This window comes from Callorhinus ursinus, unplaced genomic scaffold, assembly GCF_003265705.2.
Source record: "Callorhinus ursinus isolate GAN/ISIS: 27379988/994484 unplaced genomic scaffold, GSC_fseal_2.0 scaffold2, whole genome shotgun sequence".
Lineage (NCBI taxonomy): Eukaryota > Metazoa > Chordata > Mammalia > Carnivora > Otariidae > Callorhinus > Callorhinus ursinus.
In genome coordinates this window covers 7627321-7648950 of record NW_027397064.1, presented here as the reverse complement: position 1 = coordinate 7648950, position 21630 = coordinate 7627321, and the positions used below count along the sequence as shown (strand labels likewise).

At 44.3% G+C, this 21630-nt stretch overlaps 1 protein-coding gene across 12 annotated transcripts in view; it reads right to left on the bottom strand.

The window, feature by feature from the left end:
* The window catches only part of SP110 (SP110 nuclear body protein), a 47957-nt gene extending 29242 nt beyond the window's left edge, over positions 1 to 18715 (bottom strand). For 2 of the 12 annotated variants that reach the window (XR_003211793.2, XM_025890135.2), the window contains exons 1-10: positions 18560 to 18715; positions 16200 to 16347; positions 14406 to 14574; positions 12315 to 12569; positions 11910 to 11954; positions 9612 to 9689; positions 7475 to 7543; positions 5406 to 5555; positions 2990 to 3070; positions 1834 to 1887 (exon numbers count right to left, since the gene is read on the bottom strand). Coding sequence is in view for 11 of the 12 variants with exons in the window: in XM_025890135.2 (XP_025745920.1) it covers positions 1834 to 1887; positions 2990 to 3070; positions 5406 to 5555; positions 7475 to 7543; positions 9612 to 9689; positions 11910 to 11954; positions 12315 to 12569; positions 14406 to 14574; positions 16200 to 16347; positions 18560 to 18693 (1183 nt within the window). In the remaining variant the exon portion in view is untranslated. Of the gene's footprint in view, positions 1 to 1833; positions 1888 to 2989; positions 3071 to 5405; positions 5556 to 7474; positions 7544 to 9611; positions 9690 to 11909; positions 11955 to 12314; positions 12570 to 14054; positions 14335 to 14405; positions 14575 to 16199; positions 16348 to 18559 lie in introns of those variants that run through there. The other 10 variants (XM_025890172.2, XM_025890153.2, XM_025890183.2 and 7 more) reach the window with 8 other exon arrangements.
* Positions 18716 to 21630: the final 2915 nt, after the last annotated feature.

Here is a 21630-nt window from a genome sequence, read left to right as displayed (position 1 = left end):
ATTTGACTGTTTAACAAGTAAAAAATCCTCACACTTTAAAAAACATCCTTATAATATTGAGACAAAAAAATGAGGAAAACTGCAGCATATGTAAAATAGAGAGGGTTAATATCCTTGCTAGATAAAACAAAAGAGGAATAGAACACTAGGAAAATGGGAGAGAACATAAGTTGAAAATACTCAAAGAGGAAAGACAAATGACACATTTATTTAAAATTGTCTTTAAACAACTAATCATAAAAAAAACTATTGTTTGGTTTTAAGAATTCCCATCTCTTAAAAGGTTTTAGCCTACCCAGTGTGGATGAGGACGTAGAAAATGAGCACTTATGAGCACTCACATTATCAAAGAGAATGTAAATCATCCCATTTTTCTGAAGAACGATTTGCTGACAGACAAAATCAAAGATGTGCAGACTCTAACCAAGTAATCTCACACTTAGAAATTAATTCGGAGGAAATTATTGGACATGTGTGCAAAGGTACAAACACACACAAACATGACTTCTATTTTCATATAAAAATTGGAGATAGCCTAACTGTCCATCATATAGGCTACTATTTAAACTAAATTGCTAATTATACAATAATGTGCTGTATAAAAGAAAGAAAAACGGGTAACATTGATATGCAGATATGTGTATTAAATACACAATGAAAAAATTGTTTATAGACCCTATAGTATGAGCTTCTATGTGTATAGAATGAGATAAAGGTATGCATCTTTCTAACGTGTAGAAAGAAAGTGGGGAAAGCAGATATGAAATAGGAGTTTCACTTCCTGATTAATAACTTCCCATACAGATTCTGTGGATTTTACTGGGAACATTGTATCACACAGGCCACATTTTGGTGGTTTCATGTTCATAGTGTATGTCTAAGTCACACAGAGTCCCTTGCGAGACTTGGAGTCCCCCAGCAGCCTTTGCGGTGGTGCTGAGACTCTTGCTGCCTTGGCCTGCTGGCACCTCCCTCTTTCACACACTTCTGCAATCAGGGGAAAGGGGTGCAGAGATCTGCACAGTACTCTCCTGTGTTTTGACTCAGAAGTGACACTCATCCCAGCTCATTGGCCAGACCCGTGATCCCGGCCCTGTCTCCTGCAAGGAGCTGAGAAATGCAGCATCCAGGGCAGGGAGGAGAACTGGAAATAGTGGAGAGCACTAGCAATGCTCACCACCACGGTGTGCGGGGCAGGGACTGCTGATTATTTGGCTTTCTCCGGTCTCGCTTTTCTTTGCTAATCAAGCGGTTTGATTTCGAGCTGGATACCTGTCCTTCGAGAAAAAAAAATGACATTTCTCAGCCTCCTTTGCAGTCAGGTGTAGTCAGGTCACTCGAAGCAAAGAAATGGTAACAGAATGTCTAAAGGCAACCTCCTTCAGTGGAGGAGACATGCCCTCCTAGACCTTGCCTCTTCCCTTTGGTGGGAATGTAAACTCCCTGGCTGGACCCCGGTGAGGGGAGGCCACACTCTGAGGTTGGTGGTGCAATGACTAATGAGTTTGAGATTCTAGGTGCATGACGTCAGCCCTGAACCGCCTACCTCCACATAGGAGAGAGAAAGAAGCTTTCTTATTTCAGCCACTGGTTTTTGAGGGGAAGGGCGGTTCTTGTCCCACACAGCAAGCTAATCCTAATGGCGGCTGAATATTGCTTTTGTAGTGTGGAAAATTTTCTAGGTTGAAAAAAATAAATAAATCACTGTTTCAAAAAGCACAAATCTTTTTATGGTCTAGGATGTCTTTTGTAGCGTAGAAGAGGGTTTAACAACCCACAAAAAGTAACATCAAATCCACCCTAACAGAGACCAAATAGGTTCTTTACACTTACGCTTTTCCCCAGGAGATTTTCCCAAAGATGGTTTATTTCCATTATTTGTTGGATCTAGAAAATAGTGAGAAAGAAAGTCATTTTAAGCAGGCTTTAAACTTTGTGACCACCGCATTTCAGACAATATTGAGTTGGCAAAGCTTTGACAGTATTATTTCTGTCCCTTCATTTATAATGGGGGATGATGGGATCTGAAGAGAGTTCTAGGGGACCAAGGTGCTTGTCCTGTGCCACCGCCCTTTACCCACAGGATCTTGGAAAAACCCACTCATCCTTTACATGCCTCAGTCTCCTCATCAGTAAAATTTGAATTCATTATTCAACCTTCTCCAGACTGTTGTACAAATACAATGAAATTATCCATGAGAAAATTTGCAAGATTACTGTATAAGTTAGTGCAATGTGGGAGAAACTGTTAAAATGATCATTTGTATTTCAAGGTGGTCAAACTTAACTCATTCTTTCTGACAATAGATACTTGTCATTTGAGAGTTGCATTCTGTGAATTAGTGACGCAACGACCACATCGCCAGCAAACAGAAGAATGGTCGTATTTTTTTCCCTTCTGAGGAGAGTGGTAGCAAATGCACAATGGTAGTGGTGGTGAGGGCGGATGCACCTCACTGTCTGTCAGCTCGTGCCCACAATGGGATCAGCTGCCACTGCTCAGTTGATTACAGTACTACACTTGTGTTTCTGATGAATTGTTCTCTTCTCAATTCGCCCAAAAAGGTCGAGTGAGAAACAAGGAAATTCAGATCTTAGGAAAAATTTTGTTCCATGACTTTGGCACTTTCAGTAGAGCACCATGAATGTATTTAGAACACCTTCAGCAGCAGTGGTATTGCCCCAAGGTAGAAAAAATTGGTTTGGGGATTGGGGTGGGAAATCTTATTCTTTTTCTGTATGATGTATATAGATAGATATTTATTCCTCCTCAAGATAATTATCTATCTAAACATAAATGGATATATAATATATTTGTGGTATTAAAATATCATAGGTTGTGTTCATGGTTAGGAAAAAATATCTGAGAGGGCTCCCTTAGGGCAGTGACAATGGAAAAAGGGCTGAGGAACACTGGTTTAGGATCAAAGAGGTCTGATTTGGGCTCCTGGGGACGGCCCGCTGAGACTTTGCAGTCCCTCCTCTTTACCACGCAGGACGCTTGGTGGTGTGCTGGATGGCTCCTGGGGCCTCTTTTCTTCATTCATTGCTGAAGAGTCATCACTGGTTTCTGAAAAAAGGAAAGCCATTTCTTTCAGATCTCAGAAAATGCCCCGGAAAGCTCCACAGGAGTCTCCTGAAGTCCCAGGAGAGACCTTTTGCCGTGAAGGCTGGAGGTTCCAGGTCTTGCTTGAACCTCCATAACCCTTCCTGAGAGTGATTCTACCACCGAGTCCACCTGCCACTGTGGGGAAGAGCAGAGCAAGGCTGGGCAGCAGAGCATCCTCTACCAAGGGAGATGTCCAGTGAGGTGCAGTCATCTGAGTCCCTGGATCAGAGGCTCAAAGTGAGGTTGTGAATCCCTGGGATATCCCAGAAACCCTTTCAGGAGATCTTTGAGGTCAAAATTGGCTCCATACTAAGATGCTCTTCGCCTTTTCACTATGTTGACATGTGCTCACATGGAGCAAAAGTCATGGCAGGTAAAGCTGCTGGTGCCCTAGTACAAATCAAAGCAGTGCCCCTAAACCTTATGCAGTCTTCCCTGTCACAGACCATTAAAAATAAAAAAGTCAGTTTCACTTAAGCATGTTTAAAAAAATGTTCTTAATGAAGCAATTAAAATTATTAACTTTAGGGCGCCTGGGTGGCTCAGTTGGTTAAGCGACTGCCTTCGGCTCAGGTCATGATCCTGGAGTCCCGGGATCGAGTCCCGCATCGGCTCCCTGCTCAGCAGGGAGTCTGCTTCTCCCTCTGACCCTCCCCCCTCTCATGGGCTCTCTCTCTCTCTCTCTCAAATAAATAAATAAAATCTTTAAAAAAATAAAATTATTAACTTTAACTTTATTAAATTTATTAAATTCCTACCCTTGAGTATAAGGATTTTATTTATTTATTTGAGAGAGTGAGTGAGTGGGAAGGAGAGGGAGAGAGAATCTGAAGCAGACTCCCCGCTGAGCACAGAGGTGGATGCGGAGCTGGATCACACGACCTCAAGATCTCAACCTGAGCTGCAACCAAGAGTCAAGAGTCGGATGCTTAACCAACTGAGCCACCCAGGCGCCCCTGAGTATACATCTTTTTTTTTTTTAAAACATTTTTATTTATTTATTAGAGAGAGAGAGAGAGAGAGAGCACAAGCAGGGGGAGCAGCAGAGGCAGAGGGAGAAGCAGGCTCCCTGCCGAGCAGGGAGCCTGATCCAGGGCTCCATCCCAGGACCCTGGGATCGTGACCTGAGCGAAGGCAGACGCTTAATGGACTGAGCCCCCCAGGCGCCCAGTATACATCTTTTTAATACATCTTTTTAATAGTCTATGTGGAAAACCGAGGAGTTCATATAAAACAGTTCACTACATCTTGAAGCATGAATGTCTTGAGAAAAATACTTGTGTGATTGCGCTGCCAGCTCACTGTAGAATTCAGTGAACCAACATTTTCCAAATGTCCAAGATGTTATAAAATCCTGCATAAGTAGATCCATTTAAAATGCAAGACAGCATAAATGCATTGTATTGCAAGAGTATAAAAAGTTAGGTTTTAAAAAAAATTTTAATTTTATTTTGTTTAAATTCAGTTAATTATCATGTAATGTATTATTAGCTTCAGAGGTGTATAAGATGTGGTTTCAGATGCTACATCTCAACTAACCTTTATGAAACCATCCCTTCTTGACTTTGGGTGCAATATCAGAGATGAACACAAAAACATAAAACATAAAAACATTTAAAAACATAAAAACATAAAAAAAACTGTTAAAATACTCCACCCTTTTAAACTATGGATCCTCGTGAAGCTGGATTATCTTCCTGTCCTTCCACCAAAGCAATGTATCCCAATCAATCAAACACAGAGGCAGCTATACGAATCCAGCTGTCTCTGATTCCGCTAGACATTAAGAGGTTTATAAAAATGTAAAATGGTGCCAGTCTTCTCACCAATTTTTGTATTTGGAAAATATATTTGTTTTTCATAAAAATATGTTATTTATGTTAACAGGTAGTTGGTATATTACTGTTACTTTTAAAGGAATTAACACATAAATATTTTTGAACGATAGGTTTTAATTCCTAATGAAGTACACATAGATAAATATAAACAACAGACACAAAAGGTCTTTAGGGTCCTCCATAATTTTGAAGAGTGTAAAGAAGTCTTGGGACCAAAGAGTTTGAGAGCTGCTGCCTAAGGTCACAGCTGAGGTCAGCTGTACCGTGTGGACAGAGCTATTTCTGCACAAAATCTCCTCAGGTGCAACACATCTTTGTTCCCTCTTGTCACACACAGCTCACCAACTTTCTTGGCGCTTCTCCTATTACCTTTACACATCCCTCTAGTGCTGTGCCTGCTCTGTGAGAGACCCTCCCACACTGAGCATTCAAATGGAAGATTCTGTCACCAGCCTTACCCTCTGGTCCAGAGGTTTGGGCACATTCGGTGCTTGCCTTTTGGACACTTGTCATGACATTTGACTTGCTGGGTGAATCATCCTTCCTTTGAGTTGCCTGATCCACCACTTGGAGCTTCTCTTGGCTTCTGTGCCGAGGTGAGGTTCTCCCTGGGTCAAATAGTGAATAGTCTGTGAAGAGTTTTCACTGGGGTGCCCAGTAAAGCTCCTCCTCCCCCTCCCGTGTCCCCAGCCCCCACACTTTGAGATCTCTATGCTCCTGTGCCTTGTTTTTCTTCTGCTATTTCTCTGTAATTATATATTTTTCCTTGTGTGCACCTTTCTTTCTCCCTTAGACTCACCATCTGCTCTCACCCCTGCACAACCTGTTGAAATTAACCAGACTCCCAGAGCAGTGGAATTTCTTTCCTGGGCCCTGTTGTATGACACCTTCATTCTGGAGGTGGCCACATCCGAGTGAAAATGGCTAAGTGGTCCGTTTTGGCACCGGAGGAGGTTCCTGAGGGCCTAGGTGTGGATCAGGAGGGATCTAAGGGTCCCTAGGTTCCTCTAGTGGAGAGAGTGCAAGGTATCAAAGAATTGAGGGGCCTTGTGATAGAGTGAAAGTCTGGAACAGAGAGGATTTGCAAGGGGTTGTCAAGGTTAGGGTTCTCTTTCCCGCGGTCCTGGATGCCTTCATTTTGCCAAGGACTTATATTTATATCTTTGGATCTGATTTTTTTATTGAGTGCCAGAGTGGCATATTGTGGGGGAAATTAAACTCCCTTGATTTCTCAGTGCTTCTGTAAAAAGCCCTAGCCTCCAGAGACATGGAAATAAATACAGAATAAAGATAGGGAATGCTTACTTTCACTTCTCTGGAAATATTTCGCTTTTCACATACGATGAGAATGAGATCTGTATCTAGTAAATTGCTGTCTGATCCAAAAAGATAATAAAACTTCTCATCTCCTGAGATTGCCAAATGCCTACAGCAGGGCTAGCTTCCTAGGTTAAGTCCCAAAGACGCAGGATTACTGAAGCCCTCCCTCCATAGGTATTTACACATCAAAAGGAGTGAAGCCCAGAACTTGGAGACATCCTGAGTAAAAGCTGGAGGCACCTGGGCTTTCCCGGCCTCTTGGAAAGAGGCATTTAAATTCCAAAAGATTAGGGTGAGGACTCGGGATTGTTTCAATCTAATCTCAAAGCAGCAATGTTTGTTTGTTTTGTTTTTTTTTTTTTCCTTCTCCTTTCAGGAGGGCAAAAGGATGACTGTCCTTGTCCTGTCTGTAAACAGAAAACCCGTCATTCTCTGTCCCTTGTCTCTGGGATATCATCTGCCTCTCAGAAAGATTCCATCGGCTCTCTTCTTGTCGCCTATGGGTCTGCATGTGGGAGGTAGATGCTGCAATGTTACTCTGGCTGTGGAGCTGGTTGTGAATATCAACAAGGAATTCTTTCCCCTGATCCCGGCGCCTGGGTTCCTGCAGTGGTCATACACGTAAAGAATGTGCCTATTCCAGTAGGGTACCCTCTCAGACCCTTCACAGTTTTTGACAAAGCACTTACCTGGCATGGCACAAAGGCATAGACAGCTAGCACAAATCTTGAAATTGGCAGGTCAAAAATTGAAAATTCTAAAATTTCACCCCCATTATTTGCATCTTCTCTAAGCAACACATTCACCCGGCCGTTCAAGCCAGGTACTGAAGAGCAAGCCTTGCTGTCTCTCTCTTCCCCAGCTTCCAATTTATTAAGGTCTATCTCCTCTGCCTCCAAGTTGGTCTTGAACTGGCTCTCCTCTCTCCATCTCCACTGCCAGACCTGAATGCAGAGTTCTAATGACTTGCATGACATCTGCCCCCGCAAATGGTAGCCCTGCTTCCATTCTTTTCTGTTTCCAATTCATGCTTTACACAACCCCAAAATTGTTCTTGTCAAACGTAAAATGGGATCCTGTCACTTCATTGATTAGATCTCTTCAATGTCTCCTCATTTCATTAGAATAAAATTCAACTTCCCACACCTTGACCCACGAGCATGAGCTGTCTGCAGCCTCTGACCTCTTCTTGTTTCTCTCATCTTACCTTTTGGGAGCCTTTTTTTCTGGTGTCTCTTTTTTGGAGTTGACCAGATACTTCTTTTTCTTTTCTTTCCTAAACAGAAAGGGTACAGATCATTTTCCCATGGCCACAAACATAGACCTGCCAACTTTACGTGTCAACAGGTCTCAGCTTTAACTTTCGGTCTTCAAACCATAGTGGTGAGGAGGTCATTGGTGACCTTACTTGATGCTGCTTCCTGGAGTAATGAGGGAGAAAAAGAGTGACGTGAAGAGATGGGGACAATGAGTTTAGCTAAATCATTTCTAGCAGTTTGGTTGTGAAATGGAGGAGAGAGCTATGGAAACAGGTGAGGTGAGCTGAGGATCAAGAGGAAGCTCTTTTTATGAGCTATGATAAACTTGGGCAGTGGCTGGATGCAGGTCCTGTGACAGGGAGATGCTGAATTCTCAGGAGAAAGAAGGGATCATGGACCCCATCAGGTGCGATGGAAGGATTGCTGTAGAGAGAAAGAGGGAACAAGAGAGGAGGGGACAGATGCAGTTAGAGTTTGCTGGTTGGTGGCAGGAACTGAGGAGATTCCTATCTGGTGCCTTTCTATGAAGTAGGAGGAAAAGTAATCTGTTAAAGAAAAAGGAAGTGGCGAGGGGGTCGGCAGCTTGAAGAAAAAGCTCGGGATTGGGAAGGATCATTGCAAGAAGTGGAATTGTCATGCAGAGTGGGAGGCTCATTTATGCCGGACTCATGAAGACACAGGTCCTGTGCTCTGCCCAGCTGTGTGGCTCTCCCCAGAGGTGTCTGCCTTCAGACACAGTGTGCAGAAAGCAGATAATGGGTCCCTCCAAGACCTGCCAGAGGGTTCTAGGAAAAGACTGAGAGAGGCAAGGCAGATTAAGATATCAGCAAAGAGGTTTACTGAAGCCTTGGTCTGTGCACTCTAATCTGGTATGAAGGGGCGTGAAGAGAGGCAAAAGATGAACCAGAAAAGAGAAGGGCCAGTGGACTGGTCATCCAAGTGACATTGAAGGAAAGCTCCAGGAGGAACAAATTGTAAGGAAGAAATCAGGCAGGGAAACTTTCAAATTAATTTTTTTAAAAAGATTTTATTTATTTATTTGAGAGGGAGAACACACATGTGTGAGCTGGGGGAGGACCAGAGAGAGAGGGACGAGCGGACTCTGCACTGAGTGTGGAGCCTGACACAGGCCTTGATACCACAACCCTAAGATCATGCCCTGAGTCAAAATCAAGAGTTGGAGGCTTAACTGACTGAGCCACCCAGGCGCCCCTTGGATTAATTTTTTAAGAACGTTCAGAATTTTTAAGAATTTTAAGTTTTAAGAATTGTTCAAGTGAACAATGGCTGTAGAAGGAGCAGACTTCAAGGATTAGATGTCAAAAAAGAGGATTCTGAAATTAATTATTGGGAGGTCGAGCCAGGCGTCAGTGATGAGAAGGCCGATCGGTTGCCTTTGGGTGCAGGAGGCCAAGAATCAGTGCAGAAAAATATCACTGGAAAAGAGCCACGGAAGGATCCGAGGGGCCTCTTATCCCTGTGTACCTTGGAAGGTGTCCAGGATGGTGGCAGGACTTGAACTGACAGAAAAATTCTAAGTCAGCCTTTGAGGTGTGCTGAGGAATTGGGGGCAAATCAAGGATGATAGTGATGAAGAGCAACGGAACAGTTCATTTGAATGGTCAAGCCTCAAAATAGAGGATGGAGGAGGAAGGAGTTGGCCAGGGACGGGGGATAGCAAGCAGTGGGCACCCACCCTGCCTTCCACAATGAGTGAGCGTGGAGAGTATGCATTCCTGTTTTAAAAAAGAAAGCAGTGGGTCCTCTTGTGGGAACCCATTTCAGTTAAAGAGGGAGGTACAACTAACCCTCTAAGAAGTTGTGGGTAAAGGAGACTTTGATGATTTCAGAGCAGGTGATTGTACTGGGTACATATTTCAGTGGCCTTCAATGCCTTCTGGCTTCCCTACAATCTTCATGAAGGCTTTCAAGGAAGATGCAGTGAATGGGAGAAACAAGCTGTTAATGAGCATCATGAGAACAATCACATGGTGGGTGCTTCTGACCACACAGGATCCAAAAAGCCGAAAGCACCCCCAAATTCATGCTCCCGACATCTACAGGAGAAAGGCAACCTTTCCTTACCTTTCTTGTTGGGAGGTGTGCTGGATGCCTCCTGGAGCTCTTTGGGGTCATTTGGTTCAGGAGAGTCATCTGTTATCACTAACAGAGGAAAGAGAAATCGGTTCAGAGCTTGGAATAGGCTGAAGGAAAAGTCCTAAGGGAGCTGAGGGCAGAGCAGGAGGGTGCAGAGCGCGTGTCACCTGGGGTGGGTGGGGGGTTCTACCAGCCCTCAGGCTCCCTGCCTCTGCCTTGATTTGATCAGCCGGTGGTTAGAATTACCTGTGTGGTCATCCCCGTGAAGCAGGGAACAATTGCCCCACAGAGGAGGGCTCAGTTTGACCCGTTTCGAGAGGCTCCCCTTATGCAGTAGAAGGGAGGAACACCAGCTCTCAGCCACCCTCACGCAAGGAATGAGGCTGCGAGTAGGGTGAGTGCTGACCTTGACTTCTGGTGGCTTCAATGAAGGGGAATGTCTTCGCCATAGGAAAAATACACGTTATTGCTTAGAGGTCTGTGAACGGATATTTTTGAACCGCTCTCTTTGTCATTATTTCACCTTGAAAAATGGTGAAGGAAGCTAAGTGCCTTATATATTTCTATGTACAAGGACCAAGAAAGCGGGAGCTAGCCTCGACTTGGCTAGCACGTGTTAATAGCAAATAAATACAAAGTTCTAGTTTTTGCTGCACGAGGAAGACAGAAGCGGCTGGAAGCCATAATAAATCTCAAGTAAGACTGCCACCTTCCCCTTGTTTACATGGTACTATGAGATCAATCTCAAATTTTGGCCTGCTTAAGAATAGGTCATTGAGGCAGAGGTCAAGCAGTCCTGCGGCATTTTAAATAATTTGTTGCATTTCAAATTATTTTAATCCTATCAACTCTTAAAAATCGAAACGATATAGAAATGACTAGGCTTGAAGATGAAACTTCCCCACAGTCAGGGTGGGGGCTGGGAAAAAGAACCATCCACACCTGGGCCCCACAGTGTTTTTGTTTGCTTCGCATTTGGATGGAGCAGTTTTGAGCTTTACCTTGTTGCAGGGACCTCAGAGCATGGGTGAGTTACACAGTTCTGCTCTGACTTAGTCCCCTGTCCTTTCCCCAGGGTTCCTGCCACCAGCCTTAGCAGACCTTCTAGTGATGTTTGCAGCACGAAGATGGTGGTCCAGGGTGGCGAGGAGAGCCCTGTCTCAAGAAGATCCGAACGGGCTCTCCTCTTGGTAGATATGGAAAGTGAGGCAAGCTAAACTTGTCTACGTGAAAATTAGCTGGCATGGGGCCCGGTGGGACATCTCTTGAGCGTTTTGTTATCTCTTATCTCAGGTTGTTACCGGACACTGAGCAGAGGAAGAAGAGGAATTTCAGGGCCCAGGACCAACGAACAGGGACCAGAGGGGGAGGAACAACACCAATCTATTCCAGCCAGTAAAAACAGTGGGGCCAACTGAACACCAAGGCCCGGCACGGGTGGCATAGAGGGGGAGAGTCAGCCATCGTTTCCTTTCAACTAGCTACTTACTAATTTTTTTCTACTTTATTATTATTTTTTAAATTTTAATTCTAATGTAGTTAACATACAGCATTATATTACTTTCAGGTGTAGGATACAGTGATTCATTACTTACTAACTTCACAATTTCTTTCTTTCTTTTGGTAACCTAGAAGATGGAATCTTCCATTGTTACTGGCTTCATGATTATGTTATTTGGATGGTGTGTCTTAGAGGAGTGAAGGAAACATTTGGACCAAACGGGGCCCTTTATGCTCAGTTTTGGAGAATCCACGATACCATTTTTGACAGAGCCCGATAATACTCCATGGTTATATGTAATGTAATCAAAGTCCTTAATAATGATGGTTGGGAGCGATAAGAAACACAATTTTGGAAGCTAAATCTTTCAGTGTTTTAGCAGATCTTGCAATCCGCAGATCCTTCGATGTTTTATCATCTTTTTTATTAATTTCAATAACATTACTCTTAGAGTCCAAACCACATAAAAATGAATATGATTGAAAGGACCCTGTAATCAGAGGGTGAGCGACCGAGTAAGGGTCACAGAGGGATGTATTGCACAAGTTACGTGTCAGTTCAGAACACTGTTATTAGTTGGACATCATGGCATCAAACTGGCTGTGGAGACATCCCTGACAAGTAGTCCTGTGCTGAGCTGGGGCATCAATCTCCCTGTTTCTTTTTCTTTGTCACACCCAGTTCTTTTCCCTTAGGCTTCCGTCACAAGCCTCTGGGTTGGCAGGTGCATGTTTGTCTCTCAAACCCGCTCTGAACTAAACTAAGTCAGCCCCAAGCAATATTACCTTGCACAGTGTCGGGGGCAGTGCTGGGTATCTCTTGTGAGTCTTCTTCACCATTTATTTGGGATGTTAAGTTGTCATCGGGCATTGAAGAGAGGAAGAAAAATCATTACAGGGTACAGAGACAGAGTGTCAGGGAGGAAAGCAAACAGTAAAAACACCCAAGACAGAAGCCCCAATGCCCCAGGGCAAGAGCTGGCCTGCTCCAGGGGTGGGGAGCTGGTGTTTGGGCTCTAGGCTTTCCCCAAGGCCCTGGCAGTGCCCATAGTCCTTGGAGAAGGCTGTGTGTGGTAGGTAGGCACATGGGATGGACCAGATTAACAAAAAGGTGGGACCCTGGGCTTCTAGACATGACCACAGTACCCTAGGCTAGGGAGGCACAGGTGTCGGACAAAGTCTTCCCCTCACCTGGAGTGATCCTTCCTTCCTGGGTGGTTCTGGGGAGAGCCACGGCAGGGTCAGAAGGGCTGGATGGTTCGCCCGTGATCTCAGTGCTGTGCTGTGTGGATGCGCTGGGCTCAGTGACACTGGGAGCATGGGGTGGGTGGCTCTGGGGTGGGGGCAGCGGCAGCAGCGTCGGGAGGGAGCGCCCTCCTCCTGGGTTGGCTGGAGGTTCGAGGAGGGTCAGCGCAGCTCTGTTCCATCCTCCGTAGGAATTGACAACTGGGATTGGTGAAGGAACACACATCAACACCCTGGCTACTCAGAATGATTAGGGAATTTCTTTGTACAAGACTTCCGGAGGGTTGGGGGCATGGAGCGATTCACCTTCTTCCAAGTGCGGAGAACTGATTCATCGCCAGCATCAACTGTTTGTGGCCCCTTTCTGTTCTAGGTGTTTGATTTGGGCATTAGACCTCTGGTCTGATACTAAAGTTGTTTCACCCATAAAGCTGAGTTTGACTTTGTACTCAGGGATTTAATTTTCTTTAGTCTTTCTTTAATTTTGGTTTCAGAATTTAGACAATTTTCTATGACGTTATAATTTTGATACATGTTCCTGTTTTAATAAATAAACACATCACATCCCCTGTAGCAAATAAGATAAAATGTAAATTCCTTCACATGGTGCATCCTTTCTACTCTGGTTTCTGCTCCTTTCTTCAGAACTAGCTTCTGTGTTTCCCTGCCTCACACCCTACGATGAGCCACACCAATCTCCCTCCCCGTCCTCGATACTCCAGGCCCTTGGCTTTCTGCACGTGATTCCTTCCGTGGCCAGGTTTCCCTTATGATTCTTCTCCATCATTTATTTCAGGAGTTGAGTTGTCTCAACCAGTGAACAGAAAAAGGAATTAAGGTGGGATTTTGGAGAAGGGCCTGGAACAAAAGCACAGATTTGCAGATCCAGAAAGACGTATGAGCTCGGCTAGGTTGGGGGGCGCTGCGGTGTGTGGTGCCTCTGGCTCTCAGACTGACTTAGCGTGGCTTCTGAGAACCCAGTCCTCCCCGTGCCGCCCTGATGCTGCCAGGAGCACGGGCTCAAGTGCACCAGTGCCAGCCGGGAGGGGCGCCTTTCTCTTTCCCTGCCTCTTTAGCTCAAGGAGGCGTTTCTCCTTTGGGGGAAGAACTTCTTGCTGTCCACAGTGGTTGCCCCACTAACAAAATGGCACGATGCAGTGTGATCTGCTGGTCGTCTTTCTGTTGTTCTCAGCTAAGTGAACCATGCGCTTTGGCCAAAGTGTTTGTCCTTGAACCTAAAATGGATCGTGTGTCACCTCTTTCTCTTGCCCTGGCTTCTTCCTTCCCAGCTCTGTCCTTGCTCTTTCTCCTGCTTTTTATTTATCCAGCTCGTACTCCTTCCCAGTGTGCGTCACATTCTGCTTCCTTCTTCTACCCTCTCTCTGTCTTCAGCTCCTTCTCCTCTCTCCTCCAGCCTCACACTCTGCCTTCCACCTGTCCTTGTTTAAAAGAGGGATTGAAATCTCAGGCCCCGGTGCTAGGAAACCCAAGTAGGACAGCTGGCTCTGCTCTTAGCAGACAAGTAACTTTGGGAAAGTTATTCTGAGCTTTAATTTCTTCATATGTCAGATGGGGATAATAGCGACTTCACAGGATTGTTTTAAAGATGATATGAGATAATCATATAAAGTGCTTGGGAAGATGCCTGGTACATAGTAAGTACTAAAAAAAAAAAAAGATACTTACTGTCCATCCATATTCATTTCTCTTCCCCTCTGGTTCTCCTCATCCTTCTGTCAGACTGAGTCTCTGCAACTGCATTTCCCTAGAGACTGCCCAGTGAGGTATACTGGACAACTTTCCCCCCACTTCATAGAACAGATGAGACAGAAATGTGTCCTCTAGAAATTCATCTTAGAGAGCTGGGGCCAGAGGCTGCTCGTCCTGGCACACCAGTGAGAGAATACGCTCCCCATCTCCCCAGAGAACCCAGCACTCAAGTGCCTAATTCCACGGGGCTGAAAGCCAACCCAAACTTTGAGGGTAGCAGCTTCTGGCATGCTTTTATAGCCCAAGGATATTCAAGAAGCCTCGTACCACTTCTGAAGCCCTTGAGAATCATCATCAGGTTGGGGTATTCACGCAGGTTAATTCGGCTGAACAGCATCTCCAGAAATGACAGATTGGAGGTCTTTTCCAGGTGGGTGAGGATGTTGTACACCACTCTGGGTACAGGGACCTGGTTTCTACAGGCTTCCATGGATTCCTTAAAAAATGGAATCGAGGATTATTATAAATGATTATAAAATGGAATGGAAGTTTATTATACATTTGTGGTTTTCTAAGTCGTAGGAATGGTATTTTGTTCTGTTAAGAAGGAATTTAACACAAATGTACAGTCAAACTCTAACGTAGAAAAGTCACAGTTCCGCATGTTTATTTTTAGAACTTCGCATATATTTGGATTGTTAGTCATAGGAATAAATAACAGCCTTCTTTAAAATAAGTCTGCTTTGTGAACCTTATTTTAGGTACATTTGAAGGAAGAGAGAAATTTTAGGGAAGGAAAAGGGGAGTCACAGGTTTTTACTGTGTAATTAATTTCTCTAAGGCTCTGAGCAGAACTCTGTGGCAATGGACCAAGGAGTGGGTCACAAGTGGCAATTCTGCAATTGCTTGTTAGGCTCTGCTCTTTCTCTCTCGGACTTGGGATGGCCTGAATGGGTTCTAGCCACAGGGAAATCATCCAGCAAACTCCTCTTCATGAAAGGCTGGCCAGAAGGAGAAACATGGCAAGAGAGAATTGACTGCATAACACTTACTGAGCACCTACTAGGCTAGTCCTTGCGTACACAGCAATGGATAAGATCGCCATGGTGTTACCCATACTGGGGGAGGGACTCTGTCGGGTGCAGAAGATGGGCATTAAATAATAAACAAATTAAAGAAATGCTCAGTTGCTACTGAGAGAAGTGTTATGAAAGGAAAGCATAAGTTTCTCTGAGAAATCGGTTAGATGAGTGGGTTAAGGAAGCCTCTCTGAGTAGTGACATCTGGGCTGTGACGTGAAGAGCGGTTGGAGCCAACCAGGCCGAGACTGGGAGAAGATCGTTCAACCACCGCTGCACTTCCCTGGGCCTGGGACTCAGGAAATGCATTAAAAAAACCCCAAAATTATAAAAGAATGCCATTTTTGTCCACACAGCTGTATCTTCCAGTGCCTGCCTTGCTTCACATCTGAATGGACTATGCCCAACAAATTCTTGGGAATTGGGAGTGTACCCTTAGTGGGTTGAATGGTGTCACCGCTCCAAAAAGATATGTCCACTTGAACCCTGTGAATGTGACCTCATTTGGAAAAAGGGGACATTGGAAAAATTACATTTGCAGATGTAATTAAGTTGGGCTCTTGAGATGACATTACCCTGGATTAAGGTGGGCTCTAAATCCCAATGACCAGTGTCCTTATAAAAGAAGAGAAGGAGAAAAGACAAGGAAAGGAAAAGGTGATGTGGAGATTGAAACAGTGATTGTAAGTGATTTTTCTACAAGCCCAGGAACACAAAGTGTTGCTGGTACCACCAGAAGTTAGGAGAGTCAGGGAATGGATTCTCCCTCAAAGCCTCGAGAAGGAACCAACCCTGCCAATACCTTGATTTTGTACTTCTGGCTTTCAAAACTGTGAGACAATGCATTTCTCTTGTTTTAAGCCACCGGGGTTGAGGTCATTTTTATGGCAGCCCCTGGGACCCCACCTTCCCCTGATAGTGAGCCTTTGGGACTAGGCCATCCGAGCTCCAGAAGCCCTGGGCCTTGGGGTTTGAAACCTCAGTAATGGGGACTTCTTGGCGGGGGCTGGGCTGCCATGGGAAAGTGGGCAGCGCAACTCACCCGGTATATTGTCTCCGTGATGAAGGAGCTGTCTCGGAGGCCTTCGAGGAAGGGAAATGGCTTGTATATGGCATAGGCAATCTCCAGCTTCTGGTATACGAAGTGCTGGAGAAGAGCCTCTTCTAAGGCGCTGGTCATGGTGAACATCCTATGAAAGAGGCATGAGAGGAGAGGAAAGACTCTGGGAACTTGGGGAGCTGCTCTTTGTGCTCAGTGGGCATCTTCAGACCGGCATCCTGGTACCAAAGGTAGTAGCCCTTGGTAGTCTGCAAAGCAACTCCTGCCTCAAAGCCTCATGGGCATAAGAGGCAATGACAATGCCCAGTGACCACGGAGGCAGAAAGTAACCTAAAAGATGATGCTGAAATCCCAAAGGGGCTGCTGGTAAACATAAGACAGATATTCAAAATAGCTAGTACCTATTGAGTACTTCCTACGTGCCGGGCTTTGTTCTAAGGGTTTCACATGCAACAACTTATTTGATCTTCACAAAACGCTTGCAAGATGGTTACTATGATTGTACCCATTATATTGTGAATGTTGGACGGAGTTAAGATTGCCTGGGCGGCAGCTCAACACAAACACTAGCAGTGCTTGTAAAAAGGGACCACCCAATAATGAGTAGAAAGATGAAAACCTGATAATATTTAGAAAATTCAGTAAACCACCTACAATCTTTGACACACAAGCAGGCCAAACATAAGCAGACATGAAAGATGTGAAAGAAATGATTAGTAAAGGCAACGTAACTAATTTATTATATGTATCAATTTCATACCTCAGAACAGACATGCACCTTTCCCATGCCCACGCAACATTTATAAAAATTAACCACTGATAGACCAGGAGAAAATATCCATGTTATAATAGGCAGAAAACATACAGATAATATTCCTGACAAATTGTCAAGAAAAGAGTACTAACAAAAAGTTCAACCATCCAGAGATATTTTTTACAACGAAACAGAGATCCCATCTTTCCAATTTCATTTTGTGTATGACTGAAAATTAAACTGTAAGTAGTGACTGTTTCCAGGATTAATCCCAGTGGTAGAATGAGCAGCCCTACTCTCTCTACTCATTCCCACATCCTTTAAGTTTGACAGAAAAAAAGAAACATATTGTAAAAATAGAATAATCCATAGTAGTGCTGGAAAAGAAAAGATGCCATAAGAGGTCTATAATTGTGAAGAAATCCTGGGAGACTGAGAACAGGTGGAAGGGAAATCTAGCATCCATGATGTAGACAGAATCCATCATACGGGGAAGAATACTGCAAAGATCAGCACAGAGCCAGAGAAAGCCAGAATGAAGAGGTGGTAAGAAGAGCAAGTGGCCGTGGGGCTACATTTAGGATGATTAATCATACTACAGCATTCCGAACATAATATCCACCAGGTTCCTTATCCTTCATCTGTTGTAATTCTCAAGAATGAAAGCAAGGCACAGAGAGGTTAAGTAACTAGCGCAAGGTTGGCAAAGCAGAGCTTGTCTGACTAAAGCCCCATTTTTTACTAGTGCATGATATTGGGTCTCATGTGCTAGCGTTCAGATTTTTATCATGTAAAGGAGTCTTAAAAACGAATAAACAAAAGACATTCACATAGAAAAAAAAGCAAAACACAAATAGGCAATTAAGTCAAGTGTGCAATAAATATATAAAAAACATGGCAGTTCACTAGTAGTTGGGGCAGTACAAAAGAAGACAACTTAATAATGTTTGTCTATCAAAATGTTCCACATAAAGAATAAAAGCAATAATCACAGATGCTCCTGGTGAAAATGTAAAAAGGTCCAAATGTTCTGGAGGCTAATTTAGCAATCAGTGTCAGACACTCTGAAGTATATATTCCCTTGAGTCCCAAATTCCACTTCCAGGAATTTATTTCAAGGAAGCAATCATAAATGTGCTTCAAAATATATATATATATAAAGTTCATGAAACACTGGAGAGGAAATTAAATGTTCTCTCCTTATTGTCTCTTTCCCACCAATTACCTCTAGTCACTCGCACAATGGATAATAAATGAGTTGCCCATTTGGGGCGGAGTGCAAATCACAAAGCACAGAAGAGAAGAGTAGAGAGCAAATCTTGGTTCCATCCACAACAACAGGCTAGAATTTAGGGAAAGAAGAATTGAGCTGTGTCTCTGCTCCCCCACCACTCCCACGTCTGTCCCCCTTTTTCGGAGTCTCTGGTTAAATCCCACATTGCTCTCTATCTTTGGAAGACAATATTTTACGAAGAGAGAGCCTCACAGTTTCAATAGTTGGGTTCCACCCTGTAGCTGCTGCCAGGAAATTAGCTATCAGAGCCCAATCACCGAAAGAAAGAATAAAGCAGCTGAGACAAAAACCCACCTGGATGCTGGGTCAGCCACCTGCTCCTGCCCCTTTCCCGGTCCAGGGGCTGGGCCAGGGATCCCTCCTGGAAGACTGAGAGAACAGCAGGGAGATGGCAGTGGGTGAAACAGGAAGTCTGTGCTTTGCCACATGCAGAGAGGGCCAGGCTTCCGGAGAAAAGAAAAGTGAAAGTATTTGGAGCAGATCGTGCAGGAAGCTGAAGACAGTGCCTGCTGCTTCCCTCCATCTCCGTCCAGACACTTGTGAGGTTCCCCGGGCATTTGGGGGAATTGGGGGTGGTGCCTTCTGGACCAGCCTGGGGAGGGGTGTGCAGAGGGGAGGAGGCAGAGCGGTCCAGCCCCAGGGGCCACGGGAGGGAACTGGGAATCTACCATCTATGTGCTTCCCTACCCACTTCTATTTCCCCAGGACTTGTTTTACTTCTGTACTTTTGGGGGCATTAAAATGTTCCCACACTGAAGTGGGGTGATGGTTATACAACTGAATAAATTTACTAGAAATCATCAAACTTTAAAGAAACAAACAAAAACCAGAGGGGAGAGGAGATGACTCAGAAATGCCTGTAATTTGTCAGGATAAAATTATTTCCTAAGAAAGTTGAGATAAAAGGGAACCTGAATATAATCTGAAATCACATAGAGGTAGGCAGATCTCTGGGCAGGAAAGTGATCAGGGGCCAGGCAGGCATTTGGGAGCCGTGGATGTGAGGAAGTCAGGTCTAAGGCAGAGCTGGGGCCAGGAGAACACTCGAGAACAGCCACGTCAGGGAAGGCAGGATATCCCCTCCACACACCCTTTATAGATTCCTTACGTACATTGGCATGGAAGGTCTGTGAGAACACAGAAATCTGTTTAACATTATTTAAATCAATAATTCTCAAGTGTGTTCTACCCATGAGCTCCCCTTACCAGGACACCCATGCTTTTTCCTTAGGAAAAAAAAAAGATGGGAGAAAGGGTTCTGGGGTCTAAGAAGCCTTGAAGCCAAGGCCCACGTGCTCGTGTGAGAGCCCTTCCATGCTTGCTATGGAGGCACCAGCACCCCCGAGCATTTTCTAGAGCAACAGGCTCAGCCCTGGTGTGGGAAGGTCACCACTGTAAGAATGACAGAAGCATAGGAGCCTCAGGAATCCCATGGTAATGGAGGGAGGCCCAGGACACAACGTGATGCTCACAGCCAAGGGGAGGGTTCTGTGGTGCTCAGTAGCACACAGCACTGTGCGGTGCAGGGACGTGGGCAGCGAGAGGGATTCAGATCATGTTGTACAATTGTCACACTTCATTTACCTGAAGCCCTCCACTTACCCTGGAAGACCCCCTCATGGACACTGGACATCCCAGCCTGGAACCAAGAATCTCCTCCCTTAGACCTGCCCAGAGATAGATTAGGCAAAGCCACCAAAAAAAAAAAAAAAAAAAAAAAAAAAAAAAGCAGGAGTAGAAACATAATGCCACATCGGACAGAAATGATTAAACTAGAAAAAGATGTGAATAAAGATAAAAGATGTTTCTATCTCAGCCACGCATGCTTGAGAATACAGTAATAATGGGAAAACCTCCACTGTTTAATTCAATGACACGTGTACTGAGAATTTACTAAAATTAGGTATAATTCCTTTTTAGCTCAATTTTACTGAGGTATAAAATGCATTCGTCTTAAAGTGTACATTTAACTTGATGAGTTTTAACAAATGTAATCCTAATTACAGTTAAGATATAGATCATTTCCATCATTCTAGAAAGTTCCCTCATACTCTTTGCAGATAGCCTCCTCCCCAACCCCAGCATCAGGCAAGCATGATGTACCTCCTATTACTACGGATTCTTTTTACTGGTATCAAAGTTTTACATAAATGAAAACACGCAGTAGGTGCATTTTGATGTGTGGCTTCTTGGGGTCGTCATAATGCTCTTGAGATTCACCTCTGTTATTGAGGGTCAATAATTTATTCCTCTTTAGCCGGTGTGCTGGTCAACTCTTGTTCATCCTGTCCAATCACCATGATGTCACCAATGTAATTGATCAGTGTGATGTTCTATGGGATGTCCAGGTGATCCAGATCTCTTCAGATTATATTATGACAAAGGGCAGGTAAGTTAATATAACCCCAAGACAAGACTGTAAATGAATGTTCCTATCTGTCATGCAGGAACTAAAACTCTTTCTGATCCTCCTTTCCAACCAGAATGGAAAGAACACATTTGCCAAATCAATGGCCACATTGTACCTGAGGTCCATGGAATGACCTGGGGTCCATGGAATGACCTAGGCTGGGGATCTTAACTGCCCAGACTGCTTATTTTCTTATCCCAGTCTTTGGCCATCCTGTAAATTCTGAGAGTTACCCAATATATGTCTAAGAAATTGATTTTTCTGCCTGAGTTAGCCAGTGTCAGTTTTGATCACTCAAACCCCAAAACTTCAACTGACTAAAAGTTGGTACCAGAGAATGAACTGTGGGCAATGAATCTTCACGGAAATATGCTCAAACTGAGTTTGGTTATCTGACCTACCTGGATGTAAACGTAGTGGACATCCCATTGGTGTTCAAAGATGGGAGTTTGGTAGACTTTGGCAAATAGGGGCAAAGTAACACATTAACTTCTAGCACTGGATTGTGATTAGGACTCTACATTTCACTCCCAGATTCCAAGTGCCAGATCTTAGCACACTTAGCAAAATGGAGAGGAATTTTTCAGGTTGAAAGAAAGCATTGACTGGCCTTCAGACATTCCCACCTCCTTGGCCTAAATCTGGATGAGAAAACAGAGACAGGATGGAGGCCAGAATCTTCTTACCCCACAGGTCATAGGGAAGGAAAAGAAAACAACTCTACCCCTGTGTTAGGAACCAGCGACTATCTGATGGGCATAGATGGTCTTGGTCCAGGATCTGTTATCTCGGGGAGATTGGTTCTCTAGTGAACGTAGAGAAAAACAAGACAGGGGGAAGATACAACTTAAATTCCAGCCTATTGTTATCTGGACTAATGCATGATATTGCAAAGTAGGGCTTTCTTGTAAACTTGACGGGACTTCCCCTGAGGAATGCCAAAGACCTTGTGCTT